The sequence below is a fragment of the Canis lupus genome, chromosome 17, assembly GCF_011100685.1.
Source record: "Canis lupus familiaris isolate Mischka breed German Shepherd chromosome 17, alternate assembly UU_Cfam_GSD_1.0, whole genome shotgun sequence".
NCBI classification, from domain to species: domain Eukaryota; kingdom Metazoa; phylum Chordata; class Mammalia; order Carnivora; family Canidae; genus Canis; species Canis lupus.
In genome coordinates this window covers 34,674,961-34,688,469 of record NC_049238.1, presented here as the reverse complement: position 1 = coordinate 34,688,469, position 13,509 = coordinate 34,674,961, and the positions used below count along the sequence as shown (strand labels likewise).

General features: G+C 47.2%; 2 protein-coding genes across 2 annotated transcripts in view; one reads left to right on the top strand and one right to left on the bottom strand.

The window, feature by feature from the left end:
* Positions 1 to 65: 65 nt before the first annotated feature.
* On the top strand, positions 66 to 5,645 carry CIAO1 (cytosolic iron-sulfur assembly component 1). Its single transcript, XM_038561377.1, has 7 exons — positions 66 to 382; positions 952 to 1,100; positions 1,254 to 1,365; positions 1,473 to 1,561; positions 1,804 to 2,005; positions 2,625 to 2,712; positions 3,567 to 5,645. The coding sequence occupies exons 1-7, from the start codon at positions 244 to 246 to the stop codon at positions 3,805 to 3,807; spliced, it is 1,020 nt and encodes a 339-aa protein (XP_038417305.1). The 5' UTR covers positions 66 to 243; the 3' UTR covers positions 3,808 to 5,645.
* A 1,725-nt stretch (positions 5,646 to 7,370) lies between these two features.
* SNRNP200 (small nuclear ribonucleoprotein U5 subunit 200) overlaps positions 7,371 to 13,509 on the bottom strand; it is a 32,647-nt gene continuing 26,508 nt past the window's right edge. The window contains exons 36-45 of the mRNA XM_038561376.1: positions 13,059 to 13,167; positions 12,444 to 12,633; positions 12,182 to 12,346; positions 11,826 to 11,947; positions 11,449 to 11,592; positions 11,168 to 11,344; positions 10,706 to 10,866; positions 10,508 to 10,589; positions 7,900 to 7,992; positions 7,371 to 7,798 (exon numbers count right to left, since the gene is read on the bottom strand). Coding sequence (XP_038417304.1) covers positions 7,655 to 7,798; positions 7,900 to 7,992; positions 10,508 to 10,589; positions 10,706 to 10,866; positions 11,168 to 11,344; positions 11,449 to 11,592; positions 11,826 to 11,947; positions 12,182 to 12,346; positions 12,444 to 12,633; positions 13,059 to 13,167 — 1,387 coding nt within the window. The 3' untranslated portion in view covers positions 7,371 to 7,654. The remainder of the gene's footprint in view (positions 7,799 to 7,899; positions 7,993 to 10,507; positions 10,590 to 10,705; positions 10,867 to 11,167; positions 11,345 to 11,448; positions 11,593 to 11,825; positions 11,948 to 12,181; positions 12,347 to 12,443; positions 12,634 to 13,058; positions 13,168 to 13,509) is intronic.

Genomic DNA, 13,509 nt, shown 5'->3' with positions numbered 1-13,509 from the left:
CACGGTACTGGCTGCCGGCGGGGTGGAGGGTGGGTTGGCAAATTGACTACAACTCCCAGAGGGCAGCACGGTCGCAGCCGCGGGCACTTCAGTTCCCAGGAAGACCCGGGCCCTCGGGCGGAAATCGGCGGAGACTGAAGGCCGTCCGAGGCCTGAGTGGGCGTCGCGGAGGTTTGCACTGCCGGACTCGCCGTCGGCGCGGTCGCCTCTGTCCACCTCCTCCGCATCCTGCTGGGGGCCGCCATGAAGGACTCGCTGGTGCTGCTAGGCCGCGTCCCGGCGCACCCGGACTCCCGGTGCTGGTTCTTGGCCTGGAACCCCACGGGAACCCTGCTGGCGTCGTGCGGTGGTGACCGTAGAGTCCGCATCTGGGGCACCGAAGGTCAGGCCCAGTCTGGCTGCACCACCCCTGCTGCCGGGGCTTCAGCGTGCGCGTGCTGTGCGTGCTGGGCTCGGGGAGTCCGCGGCCTTTGGGACAAGCCCACCCTGAATGAGGTTACAGGCCAGGGGGCTAAGTGAGAAGCTGCCTTGAGTTAGACGTTATTCACTGTAGGAGAGACTTTGTGGGTGAAGGAGTTGGCGAGTAGAGGAAGCAAAAACGTCAGTAGGCCAGAACTGTTGAGGAAGTTATGATACTTGCTGAGGCCGGAAAAGGAGGGAAGGGTGGAGGGAATGTAATCTGCAGAGTAATTTGTGACCCAATGTGAAGTTTAAATTTTATCCTGAGGGCATTTGGGAGCCATTGACAGTTTTAAATAAGGTAGGTGACTCCTCTGGTGGTTTTAGAACGATGCCTGCAGGGGAGGTGGAGGAAGTAGTAGTTACAGCTTTCCGAAAGCAAGCTTTTAAATGCACCGACCAGATAATCCCCCCATTGCCCATCGGATTGATAGTGCTTCTCTACCTTCTTGTGCACCCAGCTCCAGAGCTTGGCCTGTCCTTTGCTCTTAGGTGACAGCTGGATCTGCAAATCTGTCCTTTCCGAAGGCCACCAGCGTACCGTGCGGAAGGTGGCCTGGTCCCCGTGTGGCAATTACCTGGCCTCTGCCAGTTTCGATGCTACCACTTGCATTTGGAAAAAGAACCAGGATGACTTTGAGGTAACCAGGGTGGATGGGAGCAGGATTGTTGCCTTTTTGCTCCCCAGGGCTGGTTCAGGAACCTGAGCCAACCTGGGCTAGCTGGGCTGTACCCATGCAAAGAACACCAGAGATCTTAGTTGCTTGATTCTTGTTCCTCTTCTCTTTTCACAGTGTGTAACTACTCTAGAGGGCCATGAAAATGAGGTCAAGTCAGTGGCCTGGGCCCCTTCTGGCAACCTTCTTGCCACCTGCAGCCGAGATAAGAGTGTGTGGGTCTGGGAAGGTGAGTCTAAATCCATCTCGATGGAGTTGGGAACCAGTAAACAGCCATCCCCCTCTGTGTCCCTGACGAGGTCAGCTCATGGGCTCCTTTCTTTTTCTTTCCCGTAGTTGATGAAGAAGATGAGTATGAATGTGTCAGCGTCCTCAACTCTCACACACAGGATGTCAAGCATGTGGTTTGGCACCCAAGCCAGGAGGTAAGAGTGGGGTGAAGTTATCTTAGTGGGAAGGAATTTTGGTGTGGAGAGTTGTACCCAGCCTTTCTCTGCTCTTCAGCCTCAACCTGGCTTCTATGGGGATCTCTGTCTGTGATGAAAAAATGTTATTAATCCCTTTATAGAGACAGATCTCTGGGACTGTCCTAGCTGGGAGAGGCACTGGTACTATAGGCACTTCCTGAGCCCTATAGACAAGTGCTGTGTTCCCTTCCTTCCCCCAGCTGTTAGCCTCTGCCAGCTATGATGATACAGTAAAGCTCTACCGGGAGGAAGAGGATGATTGGGTATGTTGTGCCACCCTTGAAGGCCATGAATCCACTGTGTGGAGCTTGGCCTTTGACCCCAGTGGCCAGCGCTTGGCATCTTGCAGTGATGACCGTACTGTGCGTATCTGGCGCCAGTATCTACCAGACAACGAGCAAGGTGAGTGGCCAGTCCAAGACCTAAAGGAGACTCCTCTCTCATGAGGTTTACGGTGTATTAAGGGTCTAAGACCTAGAGATAAATCACAGCAAACTGGAGTAGTAAGAGAGATGTGCCACGAGAGGGCTCCCAAGCGAGTGCTGGCGGAATCAAGGATGGCTGTGTGGAAAAGGAGCCATTCCATCTGAACTTGAAAGTGTGTATAGGATTTTAACGCGAGAAGATAATTCTGGGTTGAAACAGACCAGCACGAGCAAAGGCATTGAAGGTGCAAAAGCCTAGATTTATGCCAGGAATCATGATCCCTTTAGTTGGAGCATAGGATATAAAGGATTTGGGGAGTAATAAGGTGGGTCAGGTGGCTGGGTGGGCTGGTTGGTGGCCTTAAAAGGCAGGCTAACTAGTCAGACATAGTCTGCTGGAAAGTTTTTAAGGAACAGGACCTTTCCTTCTTAGAATTCTGCTGTAAAAATCCCTGTCTGACCACAGTATGTAAGGCAGATCAGTAAGGATGAGGACTCATGACTGAAGATAGGGGTGAGGGAGGGCAGATTAGCAGCTCCTCCCGAGGTCCCCCGGACACAGACCTGTCTTCGGCTCAGAGAAGTCTGTTGTACAGGGGTGGCATGCAGCGGCTCTGACCCAAGCTGGAAATGTATCTGCACTTTGTCGGGCTTCCACTCCAGGACCATTTACGACGTTGCTTGGTAAGACCTCCATCCCCACACCCACCTGTTTGGAGAGCTTTTAGAGAAGACAAAACCCTGTGCTCCTACCACCTTTAGGAACACATGGAAACAGAGAGCAGCCCCCTTCATTTCTTCAGATTAGGCAGACTGTGTACCATGCTGGCCTAGGGCTGGCCAGCCTGAGGGTCCCAGGAGCAGGGAACAGACTTACAGAACCGGGTCTGTACCTACTTTAAGATCACAGGCTGTGACAGCAGCATCAGCCTTGTGTGTGTGTGTTTGGGGGGGTGTCACACCATCTCGTACATCCAAAGTTATTGTAGAAATTGGGTTCATGGTTGGGATTTTTATGGGTTGGTAACCCTGACTCTACCCTTATGGAGTCTAGAGAAGCCGTACCATTCATAAAGGAGTGGTCAGAGGGCAATTCTGGCCCTAGGAATCTATCCATAGGAAATAATCCAAACCATAAAAATAGTTGATATGCACCTAAGCTTTATATTAGCAACTGTTTGGGAATGACAAGTGACCTTAAGTATGGCAAAATTCAACAACCTGTTACTGTTTAAAGAAATGGTTAAGAATAACTTATGATAACAGAAGCTGCTTATGCTACATAAGAAAAGTGCAGTTCAGAATCATAGAGTTTTTTGGGTTGACTGGGGAAACTAGGTGGCAGCACTTGAATAATTAGGGGATGGTGTTTGTGGCTGTGTTAGTTAGGGAAGCTCTTCACTAATAGACTTGTGGCTGAGGCCTGAAGGTTGGGAAGAGCTGCCCAAGTACTGTAGAACCAATCTCTTCTGCCTGATTTGCCAGATTGGAGAGGGAGGAGCCACCTGCATACTCACCAATGCACATGTTCCTCCCAGGTGTCAGCTGACAGGGGCCCTGGCTACAGCTTGTGGGGATGATGCCATCCGTGTGTTTGAGGAGGATCCCAGCTCAGATCCACAGCAGCCCACCTTCTCCCTGACAGCCCACTTGCCTCAGGCCCATTCCCAGGATGTCAACTGTGTGGCCTGGAACCCCAAGGAGCAGGGGCTCCTGGCCTCCTGCAGTGATGACGGGGAGGTGGCCTTCTGGAAGTATCAGCGACCAGAAGGCATCTGAGCCACTTGACTTTGGACAGAATTATGATTCCCCAGAAAATGTCATAAGACTTTCCCAGCCCCAAGAGGACCTGGAGGAGCATCCATGACCTTTGTTTAACCTGGCTCTCTTCCATTCAGACTTGGGTAGAAGTGCAGAGCCACAGAACCACTCACTCTTCCCCTCCTTTGACATGGGGCCCATGGTAAAGAGCTATGGAACATCAGTGTGTTGTGGTTACACCACAGATTTTGCTTTCTTGAGAGCAGTGTTAAATTTTGCAGGGGTGGTGGTGAATATAGTATTTATAGTCACCATATCTTTATGTACAGGGGATGATACATCTTAAGCTTTTCAGAAATTGGAAGCTTTATAGAAATAGGTCATCTGAGTCCCAAATCCTATTTTATAAAGATATTCCCAACTTAAAAGAATTCCATGGTGAGTCCTTTTCTGAAATAGGTCCTGCCTTCCTGATTTCTGGGTAAATCCTTATATTTAAGACATTCAGTCAGTATTGAAGGAAATTTTTTTAATGTAGGCTGGTTTAGAATGTTTCTCCTTTCCCTTAGGAACTCTCATGTATCTTCTATGCCATTATGCTGTAGTGGCAATTGGAAATGCTGAAAGATAAATGGGAAGGATAGGAACCCTAAGAGGGAGTTACTATTGGCTATAGGCCATACATTCTCAGTGGGGCTGAAAATTGGTTCTCAGGTCGGGGAGCAAAAAAAATCTTAGAGACCATAATTTGTGGCTCTCTAATGGACCACCAATATTAACATCCGTGGTCTGGGCGAATAGAAAAAAGATGTCTAGTGAGACTCATTAGGGGCATGATAATTTAAAAGGTAGAGAATCACTCCTTAAATCAGTTTTTCAGTCTCTCAAGTTGTCTTCTGAAAGTCCCTTCCAAATGGGTTTTGACTTGAAGACTATCCCCAGAGCTACAGTCGTCACCTGATTTTATATACCACAGAAATCATGACCTTAGGTTTTGAAAAGACTGCTGAAGCCATGTCCAGTGCAGTGGCTCTCAGAGTGCAGTCTTGAGAGCCTGTCAGGGGACCTGAGCAGTCAGCTGTGGCAGGAATCAAAACAGTGACACCCCATACTAGTGCTCATAGTCTTCGCTGCTTGGCCCTCACAGTAAAAACAGTGGCAGCTTTGGTTAGGGTTGTCCTGCATAGAACAATTAAAAATTGTGTTAAATCTTGACCCCTGAGAACACAGCTCACCTGCCGACAGTTGGAAGCAGGATAAGGCCCTCTGCCATACACTGAATTAAGGCTGTCTTGACGAAAAGCAGATGTGTAGTAGAACTGCATGCTGAACTGTCTTCATGGCCCCTTTTTTATGTGAAAAAACTGGCAAATTCTGTTACTTAGGCTTGGCTAATTGGCAGATGGTTTTTTCAGGAATAGATGGAGTGAGCCTTTTGCTTCAAGGGAAACTGGTGGTGTTACCAATGAAAAAATGCCCTCAAGCAAAAATTAGAATTTTTGAAACTTGTATTGCCACCATGAGCTTGACATCTTCCTAACACTTAGACTCTTCTGATGAGATTGGTGGTATTAACAGATGTGATCTGTATGATGTATTATTTAGAAGATCTGCCTAAATAAGTGAACCAATATTTGGAAAATGACTAATGCATATTACAAGATCATTCATGGTGAAGAGATTCAGTCAAAAGTGTAAGACCAAATAAATGAAATCTTAAAAAATAAAGTGGGGGGCTCCTGGGTGGCATGGTTGGTTGTGTCAGGCTCCTTATTCAGCAAGGAGTCTGCTTCTCTCTGTCTTGTCCCTCCCCCCTGGGACTCTATTTCTCAAATAAAATCTTCAAAAAGGAATAAGACAGGGTTTTTTTTTTTTTTTTTTAAGATTTATTAGAGAGACAGCACAAGTGGGAGGGGGGAGAAGGAGAGACTTTCAAACAGACTCCACACCAAGCAGAGCCCAAAATGGGGCTCTATCTCACAACCTTGAGGTCATGCCCTGAACTTCTGAAATCAAGTCAGATGTTTAAGTGCCTGCACCACCCAGGTACCCTAAGACCAGTGTTTTAACACAAGAGTACAGCAAGCTTATTTGATAGTTTCAGATTCCACATTGCCTTTATAAAACTTACCACTTGTAGTGTAATATGAAATAGCTAATCATCTGAAAAGGCTTTAAAAACCCTTTTCTGACTTCGTATCTGTATAAATACAGTTTTACTTCATTTCACTTCAACATAATGTGCAAAATTACAGCTATGAGAATGTCTTCTTCTTCTTTTTTTTTTTTAAGATTTATTTATTCCTGAGAGGCAGAGACACAGGCAGAGGGAGAAGCAGGCTCCATGCAGGGAGCCTGACGTGGGACTCGATCCCGGGACCCCAGGATCACACCCTGGGCAGAAGGTAGGTGCTTAAACCGCTGAGCCACCCAGGTTGCCCGAGAATGTCTTCCATTAGAGCAGACATGGTCTAATGAGATTTGTAAAATGCAGTTTTCCCCCTGGATTTGTTTTAGAAGGTATTTTTCATAAGTTATTTTTAAATGCATTCTTTTGTTTTAATTTTAATCCTTAATAGAGTAAACATCAATAGACATAACCAAGATGGGCAGCCCGGGTGGCTCAGCAGTTTAGCGCCACCTTCAGCCCAGGGCCTGATCCTGGAGACCCGGGAACAAGTCCCACATAGGGCTCCTTGCGTGGAGCCTGCTTCTCCTTCTGTCTGTGTCTCTGCCTCTCTCTCTGTGTCTCTCATGCATAAATAAGTAAAATCTTAAAAAAAAAAAAAAAGACATAACCAAGATGATAAAATATCTTTGCGGTTAGTTTTTTGTGGCATAAAAGGGGTCCTAAGATCCTAGTACTGGAAAACTGCTGACCTGCAGAAACTATGCTTGAAAATTATCTTCCAGTTTTATGCACGGTTATTCCTAAACAACAGAAGGCAAGAATCTGAAGAGGAAATTTTGTAGGTCTAGATCAGAGAATTGGTTTACTAAGACTGAGCCATACCCAGCTGGTGCATTTTAATCCCCTTACTGGAGGGGACACTGCAGATCTTGGGAGACTCAAGTTCAGCGTTAGTTCCTACAGCAGTGCGGAGATCTGGGTAACAGCAGGGGTGGGAGAAAAGGGCAAGCATCTGACGGCTGTCTAACCTTGCTCCTTCCTACACGCTGACTGGAAAGGCTGCAGGTGAGAGCCCAACCAAAGAGCAGCCCAACCTCTAGAAGTATTCATGATAGGGGATCCCTGGGTGGCGCAGCGGTTTGGCGCCTGCCTTTGGCCCAGGGCGCGATCCTGGAGACCCGGGATCGAATCCCACGTCGGGCTCTCGGTGCATGGAGCCTGCTTCTCCCTCTGCCTATGTCTCTGCCTCTCTGTCTCTCTCTCTGTGACTATAATAAATAAATAAATAAATAAATAAATAAATAAATAAATAAATAAATAACAAAGTTTAAAAAAAAAAAAAAGTATTCATGATAATCAAGTTCAATGGCTAAAAAAAAAAAAAATGTTTTTAGTCAAGGGCCTTAGGTAGAGGAAAGAAACTTTAATTTGGGAACATTACAAAGACGAATGGTTTTTCCAGGTTATTTTATTAGAAGATCTAACAAAAGGAACTACATAGAACAAGCCTAAAAATGCTGTACATAGTCGATGATTGACAGCTACAGGGGACCAGTGAGCAAAGGATCCAACATCTGGATGGCAAGGTAGTAAGAGGGCAGAGGAGCAGGAGGGGCTGGGACAGCACTGCACTGACTGGCTGGACCTCATGCCAAAGGACCTGGTCTCCACAAAACGGTACATGCTCCTAATTCAGAGGCGACTCTCCTCTTTGTAAGAGTATGTGCTCTGGACTCAGTCTGAGTCACTGTCTGTCTCTGCTTCCTTCACATCCACGCTGAATTTGTATTCCTGGTCACAGCCCATGTAAGCATCACTCATGAAATACAGAGTGTAGTTGTGGGCACCAGTGGCTGGGGCTACAAAGTCAAGCTTCACCTAGAGAAAGCAGGCAGAAATCAGGGTGAGCATGGACACGTGGGGAGAATTCTCACCCTGACCCAGTATCAGAAGAAATGCTAGGGCCTGCATTCACTCACCTTGGCCTTCTGCTGCAGGGTCAGCCTCTTGATCGAGATGAGGCTATTGGACTTGGCATCACCAATCACTACCCACCAGCCCTCTTCACGTTTCTGCAATAAACAAAAGCCATGAATTTCAGCATGTAAAACTTGATGGACCTGAGACCATGGAAATGGTTATAAAAGTAGGAAAACAAAAAACCATACAGAAAGCCATAGGAAATGTCCTCTTGGGGGTGGCTTGGTGGCTTAGTCCGTTAAACAGCCACCTCTTGATTTCAGCTCAGGTCATGATCCCAGGGCCCCGGGATTGAGACATGTGTCCACTGGGCCCCTCACTCAGCAAGGAGTCTGCTTGAGATTCTCTCCTTCTGCCCCTTCTCCCATTTGTACACAAGCTCTAAAATAAGTAACTCTTGGGCAGCCCCGGGTGGCTCAGCGGTTTAGCGCTGCCTTCAGCCCAGGGCATGATCCTGCAGACCCAGGATAGAGTCCCACGTCAGGCTCCCTGCATGGAGCCTGCTTCTCCCTCTGCCTGTGTCTCTGCCTCTCTCTCTGTGTGTCTCTATGAATAAATAAAATAAATATATATTAAAAAAAAACTCTTCCCAAAAATGAAATACAATTTCCCCCTGAAAGACCATTCAGTAGATTTTGAAACTGTCAAAAAGCTATGTCAAATGAACTCAGTTTTTAAGTTAATAAACTTATTGTTGATCTAGGCTCATTTCCTTATTTATTTCGTTTTTTAAAAAATGAAAGACATGAGAGACACCGAGAGAGGCAGGCTCCCTCCGGTACTGTGGGATCAAGTCCTGAGCCAAAGGCAGCCGCTCAACCACTGAGCCACCCAGGTGTCCCTCCTTATTTATTTCGAAACACCTTCTCCTATTTGTGCTTGCCAACGAGTCCAAGATACCACTATTAGAGATCTAGTCTAGGGTCTGGCAGCTGAGTCCCTCAGAGACAGTTTTAAGCAAAAAGCACATGTGCCAGGTAAGTAAAACATGTTAACATGGATATGAGCCTGCCAACAAAGAGGATCCAAAGCAGGCTGTGCCTCTATCAAAAGCCTTTGCACTGGCCACCCCGGTCAGAAAGTCCAGGTGTTCCAGTTTAATGAACTCTTTCCCCAGAATTTTTTAAACCACTAGTTTGTGAAATTAAACATTACAATGTTTCTGATTTCTGCTTTCAGTCCTCAATTATTCTCATATAAAGATCAGATTTTCTTTTTGGTCATAAAGTAGTAAGTAACTGAAAATGGAGTTAAGTGGTAGTGAGAAAGGAGAAGATCCACCACATAGAAAAGCCCAACTATCTTGGAACCATTTAAAGACAAATTCATGGGATGCTTAGGTGGCTCAGCAGTTGGGCATCTGCCTTTAAATCGGCATGATCCCGGAGTTCCGGGATCGATTCCCGCATCAGGCTCTCTGCATGGAGCCTGCTGCTCCCTCTGCCTATGTCTCTGCCTCTCTCTCTCTCTCTCTGTTTCTCATGAATAAATAAATAAAATCTAAAAAAAAAAAAAAACAAATTCATGAGGCGCCTGGGTGGCTCAGTGAAGTCCTTGCCTTCTGCTCAGGTCATGATCCTGGGGTCCTGGGATCAAGCCCCACATTGGGCTTCCTACTCAGCAGCGTGGCACCCTCTCCCTCCCCACACCACTGGTGCTCTCTCAAATAAATTATAAAAATCTTTAAAAAAAGACAAATTCATCTTAACATTCATAGAGATTGACAATACTGTGTAACTGGTGTTTTTCACAATGACCACTCACCTAAATTGTTTTATTTTTTTATTTTATTTTTTTCCTAAATTGTTTTATTTTTTTTTAAACTTCCTGGCTTTTTTTTTTTTTAATAAGATTTATTTATTTATTCATTCAGAGAGACCGAAGAGAGAGGCAGAGACACAGGCAGAGGGAGAAGCAGGCTCCATGCAGGAAGCCCGATGTGGGACTCGATCCCGGGTCTCCAGGATCACACCCCGGGCTGCAGGCAGCGCTAAACCGTTGCACCACCGGAGCTGCCCCCTAAATTGTTTTAAAGCAAAAAAAAAAAAAAAAAAAAAAAAACCCAAATAACCACCAATAGCCCCAAGATTAAATTCTCAGCCTTGTGTCTTGTCATTACTCTAAATTTCCCTCCCGAAGTGACAATGTAACCTTGAACTCTGGATCTAGTGGATGGATAAGTCTTCCAAAAGAAACTTCATCCTGGTACTTAAACATGGAGTTCATTTGAGATGCCTTTTGTGGTTTTTTGTTTTGTTTGTTTATTTTTGAGATGCCTTTTGACAATTTAGTTTCAATTAGCTAGCTAGGGATCCCCAGGTGGCTCAGTGGTTTAGTGCCAGCATTCAGCCCAGGGCCTGATCCTGGAGACCCAGGATCGAGTCCCACGTCAGGCTCCCTGCATGGAACCTGCTTCTCCCTCTGCCTGTGTCTCTGCCTCTCTCTCTGTGTCTCTCATGAATAAATAAATAAAATCCTTAAATAAAATAAAAATTAAAATCTAAATCAATAAATAAATAATTAGCTCTGTCAAACTATCTTCTAGAAGGAAATTTCAGGAAGTTTTCCATCCATCAGTTTTCTTTCTGTCCAGCTCCTAGGACCTACCTGTGGAAAGAGAGGTGCGATCACAGGGCCTGTGACCTCCTCTTCCCGCTCCAGCTGTACCAGCACCACAACCGGCCCACCACTGTAGGGGACAAGAGGGGGGAGCGCATCAGCACCGAGGTAGTGCGGTGGGATGGCCCTGTCACTGTGTGCCCAGCAGGGACCCTGGGGCAGGGCGCCCGGCCAGCCCTGGCTCACCTGCGGATGCTGTCCTTATCCACCACTTCGTAAGAAAGCTCAATATTAGGGTAGCGGTTGCAGAAGCGGGCCACATCAGCGATCTGGCTGTCAGACAGCTGAAGCAATGCATTTCGCTCTTCATCTTCCATCTCCATGATGTCAAAAACACTCTCCACTCCCTGCAGGGGTATTCAGAGGTCAGGGAAGGAGAACACAGAGTAACAGCAAATGGAATTTGGCTCGACAGCTGCTAATCTTACTTCCTATACCATCAGAGCATCCATACACAGCTTCAGAAAGAACACAGCCCACAACTGTACAACTGTCAGGCTCTCTAGCATCTCAATATGTAACACCCTCAGAGAAATTAGAACTCCCCCCTGCTCTGACTCACCCTTCCCCAAACACAACCCCCCCACCCCCCAAATCCCAGGACACCTGTCTCAGCCATCCAACCATCCAGGTCCAGACCCAACTCACCTTGTCTGTGCAACGTTTAATATGCTCTGAAGTGAAGTGTGGCAGCTGTTTCAGGTAGGAGTCCTTGGACCACATGGCTTGGGTTACCATCTGGGCCAGTTCCATAGCTGCCAAAGCAGGGCTAAGCCACCCATTGCTGGAGAGGACATCCACGCAGGCCTGAATGAGCCTGATTGCCTGAACCAGGATAGGAGTGCAAGAGAAGGAAAGGTTGGAACTGCTACTTCACAGGCCACCACCAGCCCCTCCACTCCATACCCACACCTGCACCCACACCATACCTTGCTAAGAATTTCCTCTGTATCTGACTGCAGCTCAGCACTCAGCTGCATGCGGGACAGGTGAGCTTGCAGAAGCAGGTTGGTCTTGACGTGTGGGTCATTGAACTTAGGGTTATTCAGCTTGTGGGGGACCTTCTGAGCCAACTGGAGAGTGGAAGAAAAATAAAGAGCTGGTAATGGACAAGTGACCCTCCCCAAGAACAGCTCTCAGGCCCAAAGTACCACCCGCTGCCGCAAGCTCACAACCCTTAAAAACAGAGAAGTGTGAGTGATGTGTTGGGGTCTTCCTGTGGTGGCAGAAACACGGCATGCTCTGGGCACACAGGCTAAGTTTCAACTCTAAAGATGTGGTCCCGAATCCACGATGTCCTCCTCACCTGTCGCAGGAGGTTATCTTCATGGTGCCGGATGGGAATGTTCTCATACTCTGCCGCATTGGAGATGATCTCGATAAGCCCTCGCACCTTGGTCTTGGCATTCAGGGACATGCTGAAGAGCTCTGACAGCCAAAGGTAAGGAGAAAGGGGAGGAGTCAGAAGCAGGTAGAAAAGGAGGAGGGAGGAAAGTTAACTGCCTGGGCTACCCTACCCCTGTACTACCCCACAATACATCCCTCTAATGAACACACAGGGTGCTAGAAGCCCTGTGCCCTCTCACCCACTGGGCTGCAGGCCCCTGCATGAGACTCCTTTAGCTTGGGCTCCCCAGACACCAGCCCCTGCCGGCCCCTCACCAATGGTGGTGTAGTTGATGTAATAGTAAGCAGCAATCATGCCCAGGTTCAGGGGTGCCACATCCATCTCGTCTTCAATGCTGATGCACTTGGACTGCTCCAAGTCACTCAGGGTCTGCTCCACGAGTTCTGACAAGTGGTCAGACAGGTGACGATGGGAGATGCCTGTAACGGTGAGAGAGAAGTAGGGAGTCACCAGGAGATGGCCGGCAAGGGCCATGAGAACCACAAAAGGATACTGTGCACTCCACAGTCCACTGACCCTGCAGGTTGTAGTAATTGGGGTTCTGTGTCATGCGGCGGTACAGAAAGGTCCAGGTCAGGTAGTCCACGGCATCCTGCTTGTTCTCTATGGTCTTGGTAACAATCTCAGCATTGAAGTGGTCATGCATACAGTGGTCGAGGTGGGACTCTACTGGCAAAGGTTCATATAAAAACTTCTTGAAGAAATCCTGTAGATTGGAAAAGGAGAGATGGCAATAAAGAGTCAATGACAACACGGTCACAAAAAAGGGCTAAGGGCAAATCAACAGGGAATGGCTCTGTGTTACAGACCCAGCTAATACAACAATGGAAGAACTCACTGTACTGACTAGGTGTGTATGCCTGGTCCCACTGGCCTCATTGACCATTCTACAATGGGAATATGGATAGAGCAAGTCAAACAGGCCTAACAATATATGAAGAACCAGCCAGAAAGTAAAGACCTCAACATGTGGAGTCAGCAGCAGCAGCAAAAATAAAGGGTACAAAATTCCATGTGCTGAGAGGGTTATCATAAAAGCAATGTGGAAAATAAAAGAAACAGAAGCTAACAGAAAGAATGTAAACAAGGAAAGACACCTAAGAAAGAATCTGCTCTGAGACCAGGAATGACCTTTTTAGAGCCCTGGCACATGATGACACAGCGCCCCTCGTCATCCTGCAGTGGGCGGTTGGCATGGCCCACCATCTGAAGCACATCGTAGATGGGGTAATCCACGTACCTGGGGACAGAGGAGAAGAAAGGTGGCAAAGAGGCATCCACATGGAGACTACACTCAGGCAGCTCAGACTCCCTCAATGCCAAAGAATAAAACGCAAATGTGGGAGACAGTGGACAATTACAGCTATCCCCCGAGCACTTCCCGTGCTCAGTTACTAGTTTCACTTGTTTCTCTCTATATCATTGTGATTTTCAAGTGTAAGAGTTGAGACTGTAAGAGTTGAGACTGCAAATCAGGGTCCTTGAACCAAAGCTACAAACCCAGCGAATGCCAAAAGCAAGTAACTCCCTAAGAAAGGATCAAATATGTAGGTCAAGCTTTCCAAACAGCTGTGTCTCAGAA